The sequence below is a fragment of the Salvelinus sp. IW2-2015 genome, linkage group LG7 (assembly GCF_002910315.2).
Source record: "Salvelinus sp. IW2-2015 linkage group LG7, ASM291031v2, whole genome shotgun sequence".
Taxonomy (NCBI): Eukaryota; Metazoa; Chordata; class Actinopteri; order Salmoniformes; family Salmonidae; genus Salvelinus; species Salvelinus sp. IW2-2015.
The window spans coordinates 8,571,392-8,595,859 of record NC_036847.1 but is presented as its reverse complement, the minus strand read 5'-3'; the positions used below and the strand labels follow the sequence as shown (position 1 = coordinate 8,595,859).

General features: G+C 41.2%; 1 protein-coding gene across 2 annotated transcripts in view; it reads right to left on the bottom strand.

Moving 5' to 3' along the window:
* The window catches only part of LOC111966335 (TBC1 domain family member 25), a 32,513-nt gene that overhangs the window by 5,313 nt on the left and 2,732 nt on the right, over positions 1–24,468 (bottom strand). Inside the window, exons 2-6 of one of the 2 annotated variants that reach the window (XM_023990890.2) lie at positions 16,687–16,796; positions 5,048–5,202; positions 3,227–3,351; positions 2,869–3,060; positions 2,079–2,354 (exon numbers count right to left, since the gene is read on the bottom strand). In XM_023990890.2, coding sequence (XP_023846658.1) covers positions 2,079–2,354; positions 2,869–3,060; positions 3,227–3,351; positions 5,048–5,202; positions 16,687–16,796 — 858 coding nt within the window. Of the gene's footprint in view, positions 1–2,078; positions 2,355–2,868; positions 3,061–3,226; positions 3,352–5,047; positions 5,203–16,686; positions 16,797–24,468 lie in introns of those variants that run through there. The other variant, XM_023990891.2, reaches the window with a different exon arrangement.

The window sequence follows — 24,468 nt, the reverse complement described above, 5'->3', positions numbered from 1 at the left end:
ATTCAAGGCACTCTCAGGAATGGACCATTTAAACACCTTTTATGGATAGTTTATGGATAGGCTACTTGGCAGTAATGCCAGGATAAAAGAAAGACACCCGATGACATATTGCTGTTGAACCAGACTCCGTTATAGTAGGGTAAGGTTAGCCTACTGAGGGCTTGGTTTTTAATCAAGTGAAACGGAAAACAAGCAGCTGTTACATTAAAGTAAATGAAACGTTTMMAAAAAAWWAAAAATAAAGTCACTGCACTGGCATCATCTAATTTCTCGTTTCATGATGGGCATATATGGAGGGGGATTTAAGCACATCCAAAATAATAATGAGCTGCCTAAAATAATGCACAATACATAGATCAAAAGAGGGATGTCCGCTCACTGTTTTGCTGCTGCCAAACTTGATCTTATAATAACGCTTTGGTRATTAAGATTTATTTCAAAGGGGTCTCACGAGCCAAAGCCTTAAAGGACAAGAAAGGCACAGTAGCAGGCCAGCCTGGCTGTATTTTTGCTTCTGATACTGAGACGTGCTGTCTGTTGCGGTTCATCATTCTCCCAAGTCGTCCTATAATAATGTGGCGACATATGCTTCCAGCAAGCCCAGTTATTCAGGAAAGCTTAATGCACGCTCTGCTTCCTCCACGATCCGAGAGGCTATTCCTCGTGCACTTAGAACCTGACGCTTCAATATTGCCTAATTATTCGTCATTTAACTTTTAAAATGCATGGCCTTTTATTTGCAGCATAAACACAACCAGTTAGTGTTTTTATCTGATTAGAATTCAAAAGTCTCCTGTAGGATACTTGTGCACGTTCGTCCACACTTAACAGAATTCCAGCATCCAAACAGCGCAATGGGCAACGTCCATTTGATGAATGGAAAAAAAACATCAAAAAGTTATGCCATTAGGAGATTGTCAAGCTAAGCCTTCGATATAAGGTCAGGAGGGATGTATTTACTCTTTGTCGAGCACGACAGTGTATAATTGTGGTGTTAAAAACGCAAACCATGATGTTGAAGCGCCATATTCTTTGCTTATTGGTTGCGTGGTGCATAGGCACAGAAACCGGTTGGTGGAAGATTTGTTGAATATATTTTATAGCATAAATATATCAAGTAAATGTGAAAAATCTGATGCCCCCCTAGCTGATTATTGTCTGCAGCCGGCTCTGACCGTAGTATAAGGAAACGGGCAGGGATAGTGAGCTCATCTGTGGTGGTCGGCGAACCCTCAACCTTCTGACCCATAGCCCTGCATGGCATCGACTGTGCCACAAAAGCATGCTGAATTACCCCCCCCCCCTCGAACGATCCCTAATCTAATAGTAAATGCAATGTCCTAAAAAAACATTGCAATTAGGCCTCCACTCACAATGGCCAATGCTCATTTAGCACGCTACGTATCATAAATCCATTTCAAATATCTTGGTTGTAAAATAGTTGCTATATAGCTCAATATTGAGAGTCAAGAATTACAAATTGTACCTACAGAAAGCTGATAATCTCTTCTTTTCAACAGTGACAAGCGTAATTGAAATGTTATAGCCTACAATCAGAACAAATGTTTTTCTCCCAGAGTGTGGGGGAGAGGGAGTGCGTGGCTCGCTAAACACAGCAGAAGCCCCCAGCGAAACAGGCACAGGGCAGAGACTTTCATTACAGGAATCATGAGGATAAGGCACATTACTGTTTGACCAAATCATGATTTTAGTAGCTTAAAAAAAAAAGGATGTTTAGAGTGAGGTGAGCATGTACAATATACAGATCGCATCAATGCGACCAATTACAAATATAACTCGCACAGCCAAATCAAAGGGTCGCAAGATGCGACTAAATGGTCGCAGTCTGGAGCCCTGACATATGAACACCAACAACTGGACTTACATATCACTCACTGCAAGCAGACTGAGTTTACTAATCATAACTCACTCAATAGCAAATACACAGAATCTAAGATGCCAAACACCAGTGTTGAGCATATAATTTGTTCACTGAACATAACACCACACCCCTTAGCATGTCCGCATGTCAAGGAATTTAAAAAGAAAGCAAAACTAAAAAAAATAGATCCCCACACCTGTGGATGTGTAATGGCAAAGGTGGTGAGCAGGTCGGTGAGAGCGGTRAGGTGGGGGCTGTCCTCGGAGCCGGCGTAATAGGGATGGGCCCGGTCGGTCCTCAGGACGTCCTTCAGTACGTTGCCCCTGATGAACTCCAGGTCCTCTGGACTGGCCCTCGCTGACCACTCCCCCTTCAGTTGGTCATACTCCCTAGTCTTGCTCTTCATGTAGTCCATTCTCTCCTGACCGGTCAGCCCATCGGGGTACACGTTCAGGAGGTATCGCCAGACAACCTGGGCACAGAGGAAAGGGTTTTTGACATACAGGATATCTCTAAAATATCTGCGTTCATACAACACAGTAATATAAAAATATAGCTCTCCTACCGCCAAATGGCATTTCTTTGTGCCATTTGTTCTTGTTCCACACTGAATGACCTACATAGATAGTCAGTTTAGATTCCAAAATACAACAAGGATACATCCAAATGCTCTATTCCCACATCTAATCCACATTTTGGGAAATTATTAACATCCAAAGAGCATAAGTAAACACTTGCCGTCAATGTTTTGGAGACCATAAGCCCTTCTCAATCGAAACTCAAATGTTTGTGCAAATCTCTCATTGACATCATTGCAAGGATAGGGGAAAGTATAAGTTTCACACACTCAAGTTAGGATTCGGCCCCATGTGATTCGATATTTAAGCAATTTCAATTATATTTGTGAAACTGTCTGGTATTGAGGTTTAAAAGAGCTGTCCGGTAGCAGACTTGCTGTTGAAATCGCTCAGTGAATGTACAATTACCTTGCGTAGAGAGGGCTCCACCCCACCATGATAGATACGTAGCCTCAGTTCCTCTGGCCGGGACAGCTGGCCCTGGCCGTTGAGGTAACTGTGGAACTCGGCATCGCTCAGAGGGGGCTTGAAAGGCTTCACCTCCTCCCCATACGACCAGCTCAAGGCCTGCTGTACTCTAGACAGCGTTCGACCCATCATCTGAACACAGAGACAGACAGCGAGAGATTGAATCCCAGGTKGGTCATTGTAAGCAACACTAACCTAGTGGACATATTTAGCATTAGCAGAAGGACCTGACTCAAGGCAGCACTGGCTGGTAAACAATGTGTCTGACAGGGTGAAGAGTGAGAGCATCATCAGTAACCTGGGAGAGCAGGGACTGGGTGAAGGGAAGGGCGGCAGCAGCCAAAGACCTCCTATCCCCAGGAAGCTGGTCAGAACCAATCACGTCTTTGGGGCTTATTATGTCCCAGTCTTCCATAACGGGACCTTAAGGGAATAAGAAAGTGGAAAAAAACAAGGTGATCAATCAATGGAACTGTATGAATGAGAGGCCCACAATTAAATTACAAAAAAAGTTAAATGGGGAACAGATGCTCTGTACAAACTACAATTGCAAAGACTTTACTGAGTTAGTTCATATATAAAATCAGTCAATTGAAATAAATTAGGCCCTAATCTATGGATTTCACATGACTGGGAATACAGATATGTATTTGTTGGTCACAAATACCTAAAAAAATAAAAAGGGGCTTGGATCAGAAAACAAGTCAGTATCTGGTGTGACCACCATTTGCCTCATGCAGCAGGGCATCTCCTTCACATAGTTATTCAGGCTGTTGATTGTGGCCTGTGGAATGTTGTCCGACTCCTCTTCAATGGCTGTGCGAAGTTGCTGGATATTGGCGTGAACTGGAACACGCTGCTGCACACGTTGATCCAGAGCATCAAACACGCTCAATGGGTGACATGTCTGGTGAGCACGCAGGACATGGAAGAAGTGGGACATGTTCAACTTCCAGGAATTATGTACAGTTCCTTGCGGCATGGGATCGTGCATTATCATGCTGAAACACGAGGTGATGGTAGTGGATGAATGGCACCAAAATGGGCCTCAGAGGATCTCGTCACGGTATCTGTGCATTAAAATTGCCATTGATAAAGATGCAAGTGTTCGTTGTCCGTAGCTTATGCCAACGCATAACATTACCCAACCATGGGGCACTCTATTCACAACATTCATATCAGCAAACCGCTCGCCAACACAACATCGTCTTGACCGGACTGCAATTCGGCGTTGTAACTGACTTGTGGGCAAATGCTCTCCTTCGATGGTCACTGCCTTGCTGGAGAAGTGTGCTCTTCACTGATGAATCCCGGTTTCAACTGTACCAGGCAGATGGCAGACAGACGGATGAGCTTCCCCGAGACAGTTTGACAGTTGTGCAGAAATTCTTTGGTTGTGCAAACCCTCAGTTTCATTAGCTGTCCAGGTGGCTGGTTTCAGACGATCCCACAGGTGAAGAGCCGGATGTGGAGGTCCTGGGCTGGCATGGTTACACGTGGTCTACAGTTGTGAGGCCAGTTGGACGTACTGCTAAATTCTCTAAAACATTGGAGACGGCTTATTAACGTTCAATGTTCTGGCAACAGCTCTGGTGGACATTCCTGCAGTCAGCATGCCAAATGCATGCTCCCTCAAAACTTGAGACATCTGTAGCATTGTGTTGTGACAAAACTGCACATTTTTGAGTGTCATTTTGTCCCCAGCACAAGGTGCACCTAATGATCATGCTGTTTAATCAGTTTCTTGATATGCCACACCTGTCAGGTGGATGGATTACCTTAGCAGAGGAGAAATGCTCACTAATAGGGATGTAAACCAATTTGTGCCCAAAATTTGAGAGCAATAAGCTTTTTGCGCATATGGAACATTTCTGGAATCTTCTATTTCAGCTCATGAAACCATGTTGTGTTTATATTTTTGTTCAGCATAATTTAACACATATCCCCCCAAAATACACAGAGAAATAAGGCTAATACTGAAATCACACACACACCAAATCAACGACTGAACTAGTTCTTAAAGTGGTGACCCAAAGGAACACAAACAGAGATAAAAATAAACAGAGATTTGCTTTCACTAAATGACCTAAAATGGTTATACAAGTGAACGTCTGCTTACTGTCTTCAGAGAGATTAATGTCCATCTTGAGCTGTAGATAAGGTTTAGCTGCACTGACAAAAGCAGATTCTAAATCAAAGTCAGAAAGGAGAGATAGATACACTTCCACACCTCCACGGTCCTGGGACAGGTAACTTATCCCAAAGTTGCGTTTGCTAAGTAGGAAACAAGAAATAAAAATAGATTAAAAAAATAAATAATCTGATATCTATTCTAGAAAGCATGCCAATCCAAGGCATTCCATATACAGCGAATTCGGGAAGTATTCAGACCCCTTGACTTTCCACATTTTGTTACATTAAAGCCTTATTCTAAAACAGAATACCCCATAATGACAAAGCAAAAACAGGTTGACATGTTTGCAACTATTAAAAATAAACTGAAACTCACATTTACATAAGTATTCAGACCCTTTACTCAGTACTTTGTTGAAGCACCTTTGGCAGCGATTACAGCCTCGGGTATTCTTGGGTATGACGCTACAAGCTTGGTACACCTGTATTTGGGGAGTTTCTTCCATTCTCCCCAAAAATGAATTAGCAAAAAATACAAACCTGTTTTCTCTGTCATTATGGGGTATTGTGTGTAGAATGATGAGGAAAAATGTGTATTTAATCAATTTTAGAATAAGGCTGTAACGTAGCAAAATGTGGAAAAAGGGAACGGGTCTAAATACTTTCCGAATGCTATGTATTTTTAGTTTTTATTTCATCTTTATTTAACCAGGTAGGCATGTTGAGAACAAGTTCTCATTTACAATTGCGACCTGGCCAAGATAAAGTAAAGCAGTTCGACACATACAACACATAGTTACACATGGAGTAAAACAAACGTACAGTCAATAATACAGTAGAAAAATAAGTCTACATACAATGTGAGCAAATGAGGTGATAAGGGAGGTAAAGGCAAAAAAAGGCCATGGTGGTGAAGTAAATACAATATAGCAAGTAAAACACTGGAATGGTAGATTTGCAGTGGAAGAATGTGCAAAGTAGAAATAGAGGGGTGCAAAGGAGAAAAATAAATAAATACAGTAGGGGAAGAGGTAGTTGTTTGGGCTAAATTATAGATGGGCTATGTACAGGTGCAGTAATCTGTGAGCTGCTCTGACAGCTGGTGCTTAAAGCTAGTGAGGGAGATGAGTGTTTCCAGTTTCAGAGATTTTTGTAGTTCGTTCCAGTCATTGGCAGCAGAGAACTGGAAGGAGGCGGCCAAAGGAGGAATTGGCTTTGGGGGTGACCAGAGAGATATACCTGCTGGAGCGCGTGCTACAGGTGGGTGCTACTATGGTGACCAGCGAGCTGAGATAAGGGGGGACTTTACCTAGCAGGGTCTTGTAGATGACCTGGAGCCAGTGGGTTTGGCGACGAGTATGAAGCGAGGGCCAGCCAACGAGAGCGTACAGGTCGCAGTGGTGGGTAGTATATGGGGCTTTGGTGACAAAACGGATGGCACTGTGATAGACTGCATCCAATTTATTGAGTAGGGTATTGGAGGCTATTTTGTAAATGACATCGCCGAAGTCGAGGATCGGTAGGATGGTCAGTTTTACGAGGGTATGTTTGGCAGCATGAGTGAAGGATGCTTTGTTGCGAAATAAGAAGCCAATTGTAGATTTAACTTTGGATTGGAGATGTGAGTCTGGAAGGAGAGTTTACAGTTTAACCAGACACCTAGGTATTTGTAGTTGTCCACATATTCTAAGTCAGAACCGTCCAGAGTAGTGATGATGATGTCCCTCTTCATCATTTATTTTTTAACTTTACTGTAGGCAAAAGCTTTTTCCCACAACAATACTTTCTAATATTTTCTGCAGAATGGCGAAGTTGCATGAAGATGGTGGAATTCAGATAAGCTGTCATCGTTTTAGCATTATCCATGAAGTGTTTAAGCTACATGGTTCAATGCACCAATAAAAATCAGCACAATCTACTATTGCGGCTTTTCTAAAAGCCGGCATCTTGGAGCTAAAATTGGGATCATGTATACTGTGCTAATGCTAGGGCTGGCATAATTACCGTTTAACCAAAGGTTATGGATGAAGACCGTAAAATAACCATCAGAACTGTTTTACAACAACAAAACACGCCCAGAATTTGCGCAGTTGAGTTCGTTTCTGCAATTACATGGTTTAACTTGAAACTCTGTTGCTCCTTGCTGAAACAAGCAAGGTGTTGAGGCAAACAATGAATAATGGGCCTGTAACCTCTAACCCTGGTAATTTGACTGGTAGACTTATGGGTACACTCGCAATGGCTGCCTGGTATTATGATGCAATAATTTCTATGGTGTTGAGTTCTGAAAATTTTAAAAATACTTCTTCATGTCACTGAGGGAGAGGGGAATGTATAACGTTTACATTGTGTCCGGATATGTTATCGTTAGCCATCAGGGATCCTATAGGAGGAAAAGAGTCTGGTACGAGTCAACATGACAGCCGTGAGTTGGGGAGGAGTGAACACTTTGGGGCAGAGGTCAGATCAGAGGAAGTGAGGAAGAACAGATATCACTAAGGTTCTGTCAAGCAACAGAGATGCATTGACTATTCAGATGTGTAGGAGACTTAGAATAGGAGAAAGGGTTAAATAGCAGTGCTTGTGTGAATATGTCTTGTCTTATGCAGCTGTATTGACCCAATGGGTGAATAAACTTGGTCTAAGCTAATCGTCCGTGAAATTTTATAAAGGTTCATTTTAGTGATGCACGATATGACATTCTTGGCCGATATCAATATCCAATATTTTCCTTGCCACCGATATTTAACATTTTAGTGGCCTTAAGCATTCTAGTACAGTTAAATAGTTCACACACACAGCAGTCTAAGGCACTGCATCTCAGTGCAAGAGGCGTTACTACAGTCCCTGGTTTGAATCCAGGCTGTTTCACATTGGCCGTGATTGGGAGTCCCATCGGGCGGCGCACAATTGGCCCAGCGTCGTCCGGGTTTTGCCGGGGTAGGCCGTCATTGTAAATAAGAATTTGTTCTTACCTGACTTGCCAAGTTAAGGTTACACACCAAGTTATTTTGTTGGCATTTACATTCAGTACTGTGCATACGTTTTAGGCAGGTGTGAAAAAATGCTGGAAAGTAAGAATTTTTTTATAATTTTTTAAAACACGTTAATAGATTATATTTATCAATTTACTAAATGCAAAGTGAGTTAACAGAAGAAAAATCTATATCAAAACAATATTTGGTGTGACCACCCTTTGCCTTCAAAACAGCATCAAATTCTTCTAGGTACACTTAGACACAGTTTTTGGAAGGAACTCGGCAGGTAGGTTCGCCCACATCTTGGAGAACTAACCACAGTTTTTCTGTGGATTTAGGCAGCATTAGGTGCTTCTCTCTCTTCATGTAATCCTAGACAGACTCGATGAGGTTGAGATCAGGGCTCTGTGGGGGCCATACCATCACTTCCAGGACTCCTTGTTCTTCTTTACACTGAAGATAGGAAAAAGGCATTAAGAACTGTATGTTTGGGGTAGTTGTCATGCTGCAGAAAACATTTCGGGCCAATCAGATGCCTCCCTGATGGTATTGCATGATGGATAAGTATCTGCCTGTACTTCTCAGCATTGAGGAGACCATTAATTCTGACCAAATCCCCAACTCCATTTGCAGAAATGCAGCCCCAAACTTGCAAGGAACCTCCACCATACTTCACTGTTGCCCGCAGACACTCATTCGTGTACCGCTCTACAGCCCGTCGGTGAACAAACTGCCTTCTGCTACAGCCAAATATTTCCAATTTTGACTCATCAGTCCAGAGCACCTGCTGAAATTTTTCTTCACCCCCGTATATAGTTGAGTCGCTTGGCCTTGTTTCCACGTCGGAGGTATGGCTTTTTGGCTGCAAGTCTTCCATGACGGCCACTTCTGACCAGACTTCTCCAGACAGTAGATGGGTGTACCAGGGTCCCACTATTTTCTGCCAATTCTGAGCTGATGGCACTGCTGGACATTTCTGATTGCGAAGGGAAGTAAACATGATGTGTCTTTCATGCAGTAAGTTTCCTTGGCCGACCACTGCGTCTATGGTCCTCAACGTTGCCCGTTTCTTTGTGCTTCTTCAAGAGCTTGGACAGCACATCTGGGGAAACCCCTGTCTGCCTTGACATTTCTGCCTGGGAGAGACCATACTGATACAGTGTAACTACCTTGTGTCTTGTTGCTGTGCTCAGTCTTGCCATGGTATATGACTTAATAGTAAACTGTCTTCAGCAACCTCACCTTGTTAGACGAGTTTGGCTGTTCCTCACCCAGGTTTATTCCTCCTACACAGCTGTTTCGGTTTCAGTTAATGATTGTGTTTCAACCTCCATATTGATGATCATTAGCACCCGTTTGGTATAATTGGTCAATCATACACCTGACTATATGCCTACAAAATCTCAGACTTTGTGCAAGTGTACCTACAAGAATTGAATTGACAACGACCCCAAAACATACAGCGAGTCATTAACTTCTTATGGCTGCAGGGGCAGTATTGAGTAGCTTGGATGAAAGGTGCACAGAGGTGCCCAGAGGAAACGGCCTGCTCCTCAGTCATAGTTGCTAATATTTGCATATTATTATTAGTATTGGATAGAAAACACTCTGAAGTTTCTAAAACTGTTTGAATTATGTCTGTGAGTATAACAGAACTCATATGGCAGGCAAAAACCTGAGAAGTTCCACTTCCTGTTTGGATTTTTTCTGGGGGTGCTAGATTTTCAACCAAGCTCTCATTGAAATTACAGCGAGGTATTGATGAGTCACTTCCTACGGCTTCCACTAGATGTCAACAGTCAATAGAACTTTGTCTGATGACTTTAATGTGAAGGAGACAGGAATTAGTCACCACTGCCACGAGCTGACCATACTTTGACCACGCGCGTTCACGTGATAGGCATCTCCGTTCCATCGCTCAACTGAAGTCAATCTAATTCTCCGGTTGGAACGTTATTCAAGATGTATGTTAACAACATTCTAAAGATTGATTCAGTACATCGTTTGACATGTTTCTGACTATTATGGAACTTTTGGACATTGTCACATTATAGTGGACGCGCTTTGTGACTTTGGAATTGTTTACCAAACGCGCTAACCAAAGTAGCTAATTGGACATAAATAACGGACATTATCGAACAAATCAAGCATTTATTGTGGACCTGGGATTCCTAGGACTGCATTCTGATGAAGTTCATCAAAGGTAAGGAAACATTTATCATGTATTTTCTGGTTTCTGTTGATCCCAACATGGCGGCTAATTTGGCTATTGTTCTGAGCTCCGTCTCAGATTATAGCATGGTTTGCTTTTTCCGTAAAGTGTTTTTGAAATCTGACACAGCGGTTGCATTAAGGAGAGGTATATCTATAATTCCATGTGTATATTATCATCTACATTTATGATGAGTATTTCTGTTGAAACAATGTGGCTATGCAAAATCACTTGATGTTTTTGGAACTAGTGAAAGTAACGTGCCAATGTAAACTCAGATTTTTTTTATATAAATATGAACTTTATCAAACAAAACATGCATGTATTGTGTAACATGAAGTCCTATGAGTGTCATCTGATGAAGATCAAAGGTTAGTGATTAATTTTATCTCTATTTCTGCTTTTTCTGACTGCTGTCTTTTGCTGGAAAAATGGCTGTGCTTATTGTGGTTTGGTGGTGACCTAACATAAATCGTTTGTAGTGCTTTCGCTGAAAAGCATATTTGAAATCGGACACTTTGGTGGGATTAACAACAAGATTACCTTTAAAATGATATAAGACACATGTATGTTTGAGGAATTTTAATTATGGGATTTCTGTTGTTTGAATTTGGCGCCCTGCACTTTCACTGGCTGTTGTCATATCGATCCCGGTAGCGGGATGCAGCCATAAGAAGTTAAGAACTATCTTCAGCATAAAGAAGAACAAGGAGTCCTGGAAGTGAAGGTATGGCCCCCACAGAACCCTGATCTCAACAGCGAGTCTGTCTGGGATTACATGAAGAGAGAGAAGCACCCGAGGCTGCTTAAATCCACAGAAAAACTGTGGTTAGTTCTCCAAGATTTGCAGAGTTCCTTCAAAGACTGTGTGCAAGTGTACCTAGAAGAATTTGATGCTGTTTTGAAGGCAAAGAGTGGTCACACCAAATATTGATTTAATGTAGATTTTTATTCTGTTCACTCACTTTGCATTTAGTAAATTGATAAATATAATCTATTAACGTGTCTATTTTTGAAAGCATTCTTAAATTTACAGCATTTTTCCACACCTGCCTAAACTCTTGCACAATACTACTGTATGTCACCATTACCAGTAAAACATTTTAAAACCAATTTCTTTCACTTACTTGGTGTGCTGTTTTGTTGTTCATTTGTTCAGTCGTTTAATTCTCAACCAGGACTTCTGATACTATGGAACGATGTTAGGGTCTTTGCGTGTCAAATAATACAGGACCTGAATATGACTGCACGTCACATAATAATTTAATGCATTCATTCATTTTCTACGTAGTTATTACACTACCACTCGTATTTCATGTCACGATTCATCGATACGTGTGCTATGATGCTGGTAAAGTTGTCTCGCGCACCTACAGTGCTGGTCATTTTTTTAAAGAAGCTGGATGCATACAATGTTCTCCCAAAAAACATAGTAAAATGACAATCTGTTTCAGTAGCTAACTATATAGCTAGCTGTCATCATCTCAAATAACCAAAATTTATAAGACAGTTCTTATTTGATTAATAGTGGTCGGACCCATCTATGTTAAGCTAATCACAATAAGGAATAGCCACAAGTGGAGTTTGCGGTTAGCCTTCAAAATAAAAGTATGTCATTGACAATGATGCAAATGAATACAAATAGTAGAATTATGCCATAATTGAATAGATCATGCTAAACGAGGTTGGAATGTTATATAAAAAACAAAATTTAAATAATTTGTTAATTTGACAAATCTGTTGAAATCACACTGGATGTATTATACTTTAGAATTGCATTGGGGGCAAACTTATTTCACTGAACAGCCTTCACTATGGATTGTGGATCAATGACATGGGGTATCAAGTCTACTCAGTGACACCCAGAGAACATTAGCGTAGTAGCTCTTATTGCGGGACTCTGAAACAACTCAATTGAGCCACATTTATTGTCAACCTGTGTGTATTGAACACTATTCCAGAGGAAAAACAATACTGCGTGGATGTTTGAGTCTGATAACTCAGAGGCGGATGTTGGGGAAAAAATCTCTTGGGTATTGAGTAGACTGAAACCCCATTTCATTGATCCCAATCCTTACATGCTGACCAGACCGGACACGTCGCATGCGCGAGCGTCGCAAAATAAATTTCGAAATCCATGTTATTCAATTATTGCGCCAACTAGCGTCTGCGTTATCAAGAGCTAAAATAGAAGTCATTCCTATTTCTGACACAGATCGCTCTGCAAGTCCTGCCTCTCCCATCTCCTGCCTCTCCCATCTCCTCATTGGTTTATAGAAGCAGGTACCCACGTGGGTGATTGAAAGACGAAATGTTTTGCCGGTTGTCGTGGTAATACTATGAAAGTGTAGATGCCAATCACCATATAAGTTCAAAGATGAAAAAGCCTGGAAGGAGGCGAGATGACTAGAAACGATTCGGTTGGCCGTTTTATGTGTGGATTAATTGTCGGAGTAGAGGACCTTGTGCATTTCAGGTAAAATAACAACTCAATGTTTATATTCCAGGACAAATTAGCTAGCAACAGCAAGCTAGCTAAATAGGACAAATTGGCTAGCAAGTGCAAGCTAACTAGCTCAATTGCCATACATGTTTAATGCTTTTCGACCTGTCCCCAAATTAATGTCATTGGTTCAGAGTTTTGATGTTTTGATATTTTAACCTGTGTGTCATGATCGCCTTTGGTGTAGGGGGACAAAATAAATTAATGCACGATGGCGCACGCGCGCAGCCGGTTTGGGTTCCATGTTAGATAAAGCTGTACAGTGCAATCACTTTCAAAAGAGGAACTTTTATTTTGAAGGCAAACGGCAAATTCCAGTATTGTGTCTAATCCTTATTGTGGCTAGCTTCACAACACATAACCCGGTCCGGTCGAGCATCACTAGCCAGATTAAGCTAGCTGGCAGCTTATGACGTTAGCTTTGGTCAACAGGGTTAAGTAGCTGGCTAGCCATTTATTTTCATTAACTAAAGTTCAATTTCAATAGGCGGACAACAATACATACTCACAAGGATTCCTAAATCATTGCTAAGAATAATGAAAATGACTGCAGCTTCTACTGGTCATTGTTTTCAGGCTGGTTGTATCGGTGCTAGCTAGGTACCAAGCTAAAGCTAGCTACCCCAGAAGTTGCGGTCGAACAAATAATGCTTTATTACCAACGCGGTATTGTAAAACACATCGTTCGTGGCCAGTGTTTGCTTGTTTGCAGACTTCTTTGTACAGCTTTGACAGTGCTACTGATAGTAGGGGCGGCTTTCCATGCTTGCACGTGCAAATTCAGAACAACATTCTATAATAGAACTGTGTTATTTGACGTGTATCTTTTTTGCCACGCAAAGACCCAAACAGCATTCCATAGCATGTCGTGAAGCTAATAGCACTGACGCTATTACTGTGCAACTCTGGTAGGGCAACATGTGTACCGGTGCTCGACCAGTCTGCGAAAGCCAACATCACCCACGACAGAGAACGGTTGATTGTCAAGGGCAATGAATTCCATTATCTTGGCGTTAATGGATTTTGCCTTTGAGTTGTCTCGCTGAAAATGTATTTCAAATGACTGCTCGACTTGTTGACTGTTCGATCCACACAGCAGACATTGTAGGCTAGGTTAGGATGGCTGTGTTGCATATGTAGCACTTGTCAGCTTTGACATTGGTTTTGCACATGGGCGTTAAACTAGACATCGGGCTGATACCGATTTTGGCATTTTTAGCTAACGTCGGCCGATTCCAATATGTTCACCGAAATATTGTGCATCCCTAGTTCATTTAGAACCTAACAGTGGTAATGTAGAATGTTAATTCAAATAAGGAATTAGAATACTGCAAGTTAAGAGAACCTCTGATTCAAATGACTGATGTGACTCACGCAATGAGATGTATTCTTTGTAATGACAGTTGAGTTGAATCAACAAATCACAGCACATATTGATGGTTTTTACTTCCTGCTTTTACTTCCTGTCTTGTTCCTATGGGTACACTCACGATGGCCTGCCAGTCCACCCATTATGCCATCATTGACTTGAACGGGGACGCCAATTTTATTTCTATGGCAGCACATGCAGTCAGGAGCGGAGGAAAGGAGAAAATGTGCGTCAAAAACATAAATAAAATGTGGCTGGCCGAATACCATCATCCAAAATTCCATGACAGTCACAGCCCTAACTAATGCCAACTGAGAACAATATACAAAAGGGCGAACTTAGTGCATGTCCCCCCCCCTTCATCATATCCAATTAGTAGTAACCGTCTTGTCACATCGCTGCAACTCCCGTACAGACTCAGGAGAGGCAAAGGTCGAGAGCTGTGCATCCTCCGAAACACAACCCCGCCAAACCGCACTGCTTCTTGACACAATGCACGCTTAACACGGAAGCCAGGCGCACCAATGTGTCGGAGAAAACATTGTACACCTGGCAACCGCGTCAGCCTGCATGCGCCCGGCCCCCCACAGGAGTCGCTAGATCGCGATGGGACAAGTAGGGCTGGGCGGTATACCGTATTTTATGATATACCAGAATTGATGCAAGGTCGGTTTGTATTTTTACTTTATCTTCTATACCGGTATTTGAATGTTTGGTTTGTTAAATGTGATACGCCGCGTGTAATATCAATTTTTATAGTTTACTTCGCTACTTGAGTCATCTCTCTCCGCTCTTTGTCTTAGTGCCACTTTCCACACAGACCTAGCCACGCCCCCGTCACTCAAGGAGCGCATTTGATGTTCTTCAAAGATGTAATTCAACCACGAGAAACTTGTGTTCAGTCTGCATGGTCAATGCAGCACATGCAACAATGTTGTTGACAACAATGCTGTTTTCACTTTACTTCTTATTATAAATCCACTAGCCCTAATTAGACGCTAATTGTTAGCCGCTAATGCTAATAGCTTATAAATGTACTGAGTAAGAGCAAACATAGCTAGCTAATACATCCTGATAATACCAGTGATGGTGTAGAACTAAAATCAGCATGTTTGTGCAACAGTATCTTCTAAATCAAGAGGAATATGCAAAGCAAGAATGTTAGCTACATGAAGTAGCTAAGAGAAAACATCCAATGTAGCCAAAGCTTATAGGGTCCCCTTGGAAACACTTAAGTTCCTATCCTGTCACAATAACTCCTCCCTGGCATTTTAATTCGTTGTCATCTCAAACAATGTAATCAAAGTGGCCACTATTATATTCTAACTATAGAATAGTCATTCTATTTCTATGATTCCAACAGTTTTGCTCTAATTCGCAAGTCAAATCATGATTACAACATTTGGTTAAAAATAAGTCCTGGATTATTTGCCCATATCGTGCAGCCCTATGTGGCAGTGTGGAAATTATCTCAATTGAGCAGTGGTGTAAAGTACTTAAGTAGTACTTTAAAGTATTTCTACTTAAGTTTGTTGTTGTTGGTATCTGTACTTTATTTTTGACAGCTTTACTTCACTACATTCCTAAAGAAAATACTTTTTACTCCATACATTTCCCTGACACCTAAAAGTACTCGTTACATTTTGAATGCTTAGCAGACCAGGCAAATGGTCCAATTCATGCACTTGTCAAGAGAACATCCCTGGTCATCTACTGCCTCTGATCTGGAGGACTCACTAAACACAAATGCTTAGTTTGTAAATTATGTCTGAGTGTTGGAGTGTGCCCCTGGCTATCTGTAAATAAAAAATATATATATATATTCTTTAAATGGTGCCATCTGGTTTGCTTAATATAAGGAATTTGAAATGATTTATACTTTTTCTTTTGATAATTAAGTACATTTTTTCAATTACATTTACTTTGATACTTAAGTATATTTAAAACCAAATACTTTTACTCAAGTAATATTTTACTGGGTGACTTTCACTTTTACATGAGTCATTTTCTATTATGGTATCTTCACTTTTACTCAAGTATGACACCACTTCAATTGAGTGCAGGAAATGCTGAAATGCTAAGTGCTGAAATTTGTTTGGTTGAAGTTGAATTGAACAGTATAAACCAATCAGAATGGAGAAAGACTCATTGAAATCACTTAGAATGTATGTGTTGCCACCCTACGATCACTCACTACTCATAAAGCAAATGTAGAACTTGTATTATTCAAAAACAAAAAATACCGTCAAATACCATCATACCGTCCATTTAAAAAAAAAATACTGTGATATAATATTTTGGCCATATCGCCCAGCCCTATGGACAAGGACATCACGGTCGGCTAAACCCTCCCCTAACCCGGACGGCGCTGGGGCAATTGTGCGTCGCCTCATGGGTCTCCCGGTCACGGCCGGCTGCGACACAACTCTGTATTGAATCAGGATCTGTAGTAACGCAGCTAGCACTGTGATGCCTGGGGCTGCCCACTTTTATGCACCTCCGATATTCTGCTTTCCATGTCAATCAACAACACTGTAGACATTATGATGTTGATGCTCCTCACCCATTTAACTCAAAGGCTCGGATGAGGATGTGCTGTAGCACCTCTAGTGATGTTATCTGAGGATCCACAGCAAACGAGCGGAGCTCCACTGGCAGCATCCCCTCCCACTTCTGAGGAAAGTGAGAAACAATCATGTAATTGTAACCATTAATTGTAGGCCCATTTTATAACATCTGTAAATCCCCAAATCAAATTTTATTAGTCACATGGGCCGAATACAACAGGTGGTGTAGTAGACCTTACAGTGAAATATCTTACTTATGAGCCCCTAACCAACAATGCAGTTCCCAAAAAATATATGGATAAGAATAAGAGAAAAGTAACAAGTAATTAAAGAGCAGCAGTAAAAAACAATAGCGAGGACTTTATACGGGGAGGGGGGGGGGTGGACGGGGGGGCAGAAGGTGAAGGTACCGATGACTAGAGTCAAGATGTTGGCTGGGCACCGGGTATTAGATATAGGGTAGTATTTACAGTAGGATAGATGTTATTAAAGTGACTATGTATAGATGACAACAAAGAGTAGCAGTGGGTGTTACAGGAGAGGGGGGGGGGGGGGGGCAATGCAAATAGTCAGGTAGCCATTTGATTAGATGTTCAGGAGTCTTATGGCTTGGTGTAAAGCTGTTTAGAAGGCTCCTGGAACTAGACTTGGTGCTCCGGTACCTCTTGCCGTGCGGTAGCAGAGAGAACAGTTTATGACTAGGGTGGCTGGAGTCTGTCAATTTTTAGGGCCTTCCTCTATATCAGGCGGTGTCAAAGGTCCTGGATGGCAGGAAGCTTGGCCCCAGTGATGTACTGGGCCGTTCGCACTTCCCTCTGTAGTGCCTTGTGGTCGGAGGCCGAGCAGTTGCCATACCAGGCAGTGATGCAACCAGTCCGGATGCTCTCGATGGTGCAGCTGTAGAACCTTTTGAGGAATTGAGGACCCATGCCAAATATTTTCAGTCTTCTGAGGTGGAATAGGTTTTGTTGTGTCATCTTCACGACTATCTTGGTGTGCTTGGACCATGTTAGTTTGTTGGTGATGTGGACACCAAGGAACTTGAAGCTCTCAACCTGCTCCACTGCAGCCCGTCGATGAGAATGGGGGCGTGCTCGGTGCTCTTTTTCCTGTAGTCCACAAATCATCTCCAAAATCATGTGACTGAATCAATTTCATTCTTCCTTTCCAATCAAAAGGCTAGCCTGGGTTTCAGACTGATAGTTTAGAAATGTATTGTAACTAAATTCTCAGTTTAGAACCCAGGCTACCAGTCTAGAACCAAAAGGCAACAACAAAATGTAAATGTATTGCATAGCAGACTGACCTTTTACAATCTTTTTATTTTGTACAATGAATGGGTTGTATACCAAATAAGGCGTAGGCTGTGTGTGCCACAAGACAGCAGAAACACCCACTTTTAACTTACTAGCTGACGTGTCACTAGCTACATCATGGAGTTCTCAATGGAGTCGAATTGCGATGAGTTTTGGCGGAGTATACCTCCGACTAGGCCTACATCGAGTCGGTAACCTGTTGCCTTTTCTTTGGGTGCTGCAATCCGTAGTTTGATAAAAACGTTATTCTATGTGATCTCTGTCAAATTGCACCGGCTAATCCACTGTTTTCCAAAGTTAGCGACTTCCAAACCTGCATTACCACTCGATACATTTATAAATAATTATTTACGGCTTACTGTGTACCTGTCCTTGTCATAGAGTTGTCCGTGGGAGTTGGAATGCATAGATTTTATTTAAAGAATTGCATTCCATGCACCCCTTACCGAAAAGGGAAAAAAAAACTTGCCGTGCTGCTACTTCTCCATTAACAAACAGCTCCATTGGCCGAGGCTGCGTAAAATAATTTTTCAGTCAAAAACTATTGATTGCAGCACCCAAAGAAAATAACGCAGATATACAGGACAGACATAGGTAAGAGGAATGCATTAAAGAATGGACATTTTTACAAGTATTGACTTGTATTCGGAAGTAGGCCTACACTCCGCCAAAACGCTTCGCAACTCAACTCCATTGAGCTGTACAGTTGAAGTCGGAAGTTTACATACACCTTAGCCAACTACATTTAAACTCAGTTTCTCACAATTCCTGACATTTAATCCTAGTAAAAATGTCCTGTTTTAGGATCACCACTTTATTTTAAGAATGTGAAATGTGAAATGTCAGAATAGTAGTAGAGAGAATGATTTATTTCAGCTTTTATTTCTTTCATCACATTCCCAGTGGGTCAGAAGTTTACATACACTCAATTAGTATTTGGTAGCATTGTCTTTAAATTGTTTAACTTGGGTCAAACGTTTTGGGTAGCCTTCCATAAGCTTCCCACAATAAGTTGGGTGAATTTTGGCCCATTCCTCCTGACAGAGCTGGTGTAACTGAGTCAGGTTTGTAGACCTCGCTCGCACACGCTTTTTCAGTTCTTCCTACAAATTTTCTATGGGATTGAGGTCAGGGCTTTGTGATGGCCACTCCAATACCTTGACTTTGTTGACCTTAAGCCATTCTGCCACAACTTTGGAAGTATGCTTGGGGTCATTGTCCATTTGGAAGACCCATTTGCGACCAAGCTTTAACTTCCTGTCTGATGTCTTGAGATGTTGCTTCAATATATCCACATAATTTGCCTTCCTCATGATGCCATCTATTTTGTGAAGTGCACCAGTCCCTCCTGCAGCAAAGCACCCCCACAACATGATGCTGCCACCCCCATTGGGTTGGGATGGTGCTCGTCGGCTTGCAAGCCTCCCCCTTTTCCCTCCAAACATAACAATGGTCATTATGGCCAAACAGTTGTATTTTTGTGTCATCAGACCAGAGGACATTTCTCCAAAAAGTACAATCTTTGTCCCTATGTGCAGTTGCAAACCGTAGTCTGGATTTTTTATGGCGGTTTTGGAGCATTGGCTTCTTCCTTGCTGAGCGGCCTTTCAGGTTATGTCAATATAGGACTCGTTTTACTGTTGATATAGATACTTTTGTACCGGTTTCCTCCAGCATCTTCACAAGGTCCTTTGCTGTTGTTCTGGGATTGAATTGCACTTTTCGCACCAAAGTACGTTAATCTCTAGGAGACTAAACGCATCTCCTTCCTCAGCGGAATGACGGCTGCGTGGTCCCATGGTGTTCATACTTGCGTACTATTGTTTGTACGGATGAACGTGGTACCTTCAGGCATTTGGAAATTGCTCCCAAGGATGAACCAGACTTGTGGAGGTCTAATTATAAGTGAAATAATCTGTCTGTAAACAATTGTTGGAAAAAGTACTTGTGTCATTCACAAAGTAGATGTCCTAACCGACTTGCCAAAACTATAGCTTGTTAACAAGAAATTTGTGGAGTGGTTGAAAAACAAGTTAATGACTCCAACCTAAGTCTATGTAAACTTCCAACTTCAACTGTATATAGAGCACCACAGTAAGGTCGGTCTTATGTAGTAAAATTTTAAATTGTGTTTTTTACATTGGATAAAAGTAGAGACTCAGAGCTACAAAATGGTATATCATACTGCATTTGAGGAACAATGGGGAAGTAATTCTGCTTTGAAAGTTGATAAACTTGTAAACTCACTTTTGAGAAAATGGCCTTTGAATGTTTTGGTATCTAGTGAAGAGCTCTTCTTTTTTTGGTATATATATATATCCATATACATACATCCTTTTTTAAATTTTCTTTTGAATATACCTTTATTATCCCCCAATTGGAGTAAACTAATAAACATTAACACTTAGGCTTTTACCTTTAGTTTACACATCTTAGACAAACTATTTTACAATAGTTATATTTGGTTTGTTTTTAGTCCTTCCTCTATTTCCTCCTTCCTCTATTTCTGATGTCCATCCAGTTTGATTTCTATTTGTAACTGTGATATTACACAACATTTCTGAACCTATATACATTTTACAGATCCCGTATGTTTTACATTGGTTATCTTGTTGTTTAGTCCCACCCTTCAGCTCCATTCAACCCCTCCAATCTATCTCTTAACACCATCCATTTTGGATTTCTATTTGCCAGATATTTTTCAACTGTGCTGTGATGCTTCACAAAAGTACTGACCCTTTCTATTCTCATAGCTTCTACAGATTGTAAATTTAAAATATTTTTTTTTGCTAAAATAATTTTATTGATTGACTATGGCTTTTCAAATCACCCAGTATTGCTATCTGCAGCGTTAGTTCTAGGCAAATGTTGTACGAGCTACATATGGACAATACCAAAATAAATTATCTAATGACTGCCTCCTCACAGCAAAATCTGTGAAATTCTGTGAAAATCTGCTAAAGTAATTTAAATTGAGAAATTTGAAGTTTTGAATCCGGCGTTGTTTTACGTATCAATTCATAAACCATGTCTCTTCCCAACTCTTTTGCAATTTATATGGCACAGCTGTCAGTTTTTTGGTCCTTAAATTAAATTGGTATATGTTTGAATTTATCACACTTTTCTTTAACCATTTATGTTCTTTAATGCAGGGCCAACATACAAGTTCCTTACTTTTCCCCCCTTCTACTTGCCTCTTCCATTTTTGTGGTAATGCTGCAATTAGTTGGGCAGAGCAAACATTTCCATATGTCTGTGTTAGCTGCATGTGTGAAATAACTCCACCAGTCCTATTTATGATATCATTCACAAAAATTATACCTTTTATAAGCATTTCTTCAAAAAATGTTTAAAAAATAATAAAAATAGTACACTGCTCAAAAAAAATAAAGGGAACACTTAAACAACACAATGTAACTCCAAGTCAATCACACTTCTGTGAAATCAAACTGTCCACTTAGAAGCACAACACTGATTGAACAATAATTTCACATGCTGTTGTGCCATAATGGAAATAGACAAAAGGTGAAATTTAATAGCAATTAAGCAAGACACCACCCAATAAAGGGAGTGATATCTGCAGGTGGTGAACACAGACCACTTACTCTGTTCCTATGCCTTTCTGGCTGATGTTTTGGGTCACTTTTGAATGCTGGTGGTGCTCTCACTCTAGTGTAGCAATGAGACGGGAGTCTACAACCCACACAAGTGGCTCAGGTAGTGCAGCTCATCCAGGATGGCACATCAATGCAGCTGTGGCAAGAAGGTTTGCTTGTCTGTCAGCATAGTGTCAGAGCATGGAGGCGCTACCAGGAGCAGGCCAGTACATCAGGAGACGTGGAGGAGGCCGTAGGAGGGCAACAACCCAGCAGCAGGACCGCTACTCCGCCTTTGTGCAAGGAGGAGCACTGCCAGAGCCCTGCAAAATGACCTCCAGCACGGCCACAAATGTGCATGTGTCTGCTCAACGGTCAGAAACAGACTCCAGAGGGTGGTTGAGGGCCCGACGTCCACAGGTGGGTTTGTCTTACAGCCCAACACCGTGGCAGGACGTTTGGCATTTGCAGAGAACACCAAAGATTGGCAAATTCGCCACACTTGGCGCCTGCTGCTTCTTCAACAGTGAAAGCAGGTTCACACTGAGCACAGAGCACATGTGACAGACGTGGTAGAGTCTGGAGACGCGTGGAGAACGTTCTGCTGCCTGCAACATCCTCCAGCATGACCGGTTTGGCGGTGGTTCAGTCCATGGTGTGGGGTGGCATTTCTTTTGTGGGCCGCACAGCCCTCCATGTGCTCGCCAGAGGTAGCCTGACTGCCATTAGGTACCGAGATGAGATCTCAGACCCCTTGTGAGACCATTATGCTGGTGCAGTTGGCCCTGGTTCCCTCCTAATGCAAGAACAATGCTAGACCTCATGTGGCTGGAGTGTCAGCAGTTCCTGCAAGAGGAAGGCATTGATGCTATGGACTGGCCGCGCCGTTCCCCAGACCTGAATCCAATTGAGCACATCTGGGACATCATGTCTCGCTCCATCCACCAACGCACGTTGCACCACAGACTGTCCAGGAGTTGGCGGATGCTTTAGTCCAGGTCTGGGAGGAGATCCTCAGGAGACCATCCGCCACCTCATCAGGAGCATGCCCAGGCGTTGTAGTGAGGTCATTCAGGCACGTGGAGGCCAACACACACTACTGAGCCTCATTTTGACTTGTTTTAAGGACATTACATCAAAGTTGGATCAGCCTGTAGTGTGGTTTTCCACTTTAATTTTGAGTGTGACTCCAAATCCAGGACCCCATGGGTTGATAAATTTGATTTCCATTGTATTTTTGTGTGATTTTGTTGTCAGCACATTCAACTATGTAAAGAAAAAAGTATTTAATAAGAATATTTCATTCATTCAGATCTAGGATGTGTTATTTTAGTGTTCCCTTTATTTTTTTGAGCAGTGTATATTTGAGTTGAAAACTTTGAGATGTAGCCATTATTTACTATTTTACACCTAGGGTTACTATACATAACTTTATCCCATTTTATAAGAGATTCTCCAAAATTGAAATATTCCAGGCATTTATATACAAACTCCAGTCATACTTTATCAAAAGCCTTTTCAAAATCAGCTATGAAAACCAGGCCTGGTGTCCTTGATATTTCATAGTATTCTATTGTTTCCAGTACTTGTCTTATATTATCTCCAATGTATTGTCCATGTAAAAAACCTGTCTGATTAGGATGAATAATATCTGACAAAACTTCTTTAAATTCTATGCACCAAGCATTTTGCTAGGATTTTTGCATCACAACACTGAAGTGTAAGAGGCCTCCATTTTTTTTTTTTAAATGGACTGACCACTTGGGTCCTGTTTCAGTAATAATGATATCAGACCTTTCTGCGTGTCCGATAATCTACCATTTATATAGGAGTGGTTAAAACATGCTAATAATGGTCCTCTGAGTATATCAAGAAAAAGTTTGGTATACTTCCACTGGTATGCCATCCAGCTCTGGAGTTTTCCCAGCCTTAAAGGCTTTAATTGCGTGAAGAAGTTCCTCCTCTGTAATTTGGCCTTCACGTGAGTCTTTCTGTACAGATGTTAATTTTACATTATTTGTAACAAGTTTCAATAAAAAAAAAATTGGTAGCATTTCTATGTTGAAGATTGAAAAAGAATTTGGTACATTTTCCCCCATATTCCATCCAGTTCGCTTTATTTTTAGAATATATTACACTGGATCTTTCTTGAATAAGTTCCATTTATTTTTGTTTTTCCTCTAACTTATTCTGTGCTTCTATGGTACAGTTTTTATTGCTATCAAACGTAGTGTTAGTCCTTCAATTTCCTTTGTTAATATGGACTCTTGATCTAAATTGCTTTTGTTTTATAGATGAGTACTGAATTGCATGCCCTCTAAAGGCACATTTAAAAGTGTCCCATACAATAAAGGGATCTGCTGTACCTATGTTATGTCTGAAAGTCAGTTATAAATTATTCTGTCCTAGTTCATAATTTATCATCGAGTATGCTTTGATTAAATTTCCAATATCCTCACCCACGTGGAAATACTGTAAGAGTAATATATATTCCAATTATGTGATGATCCGACCGCATTCTGTCCCCTATCAACACTTACATTTTTGGTGCCAGAGAACGGCATAAGAAAGTAGTCAAGACGACTAGCTTGATTAAGCCTCCGCCATGTATATCTCACTAGGTCAGGGTATTTAAGCCTCCATATATCCACTAATTCCAATATATCCATGACATTCATGATTTCCATATGTGCCTGAGGGTGATAGTTTGTAGTGTGATTTCCTGTCCGGTCCATAGAGGTATTTAAGACCCTATTAAAATCTCCCACCATAATAATAATAGTCTAGTGTTGCTTGTAGAGTTGATAAATTATTATATATATTTTCAAAGAAGCTTGGATCATCATTATTTGGACCGTATAGGTTA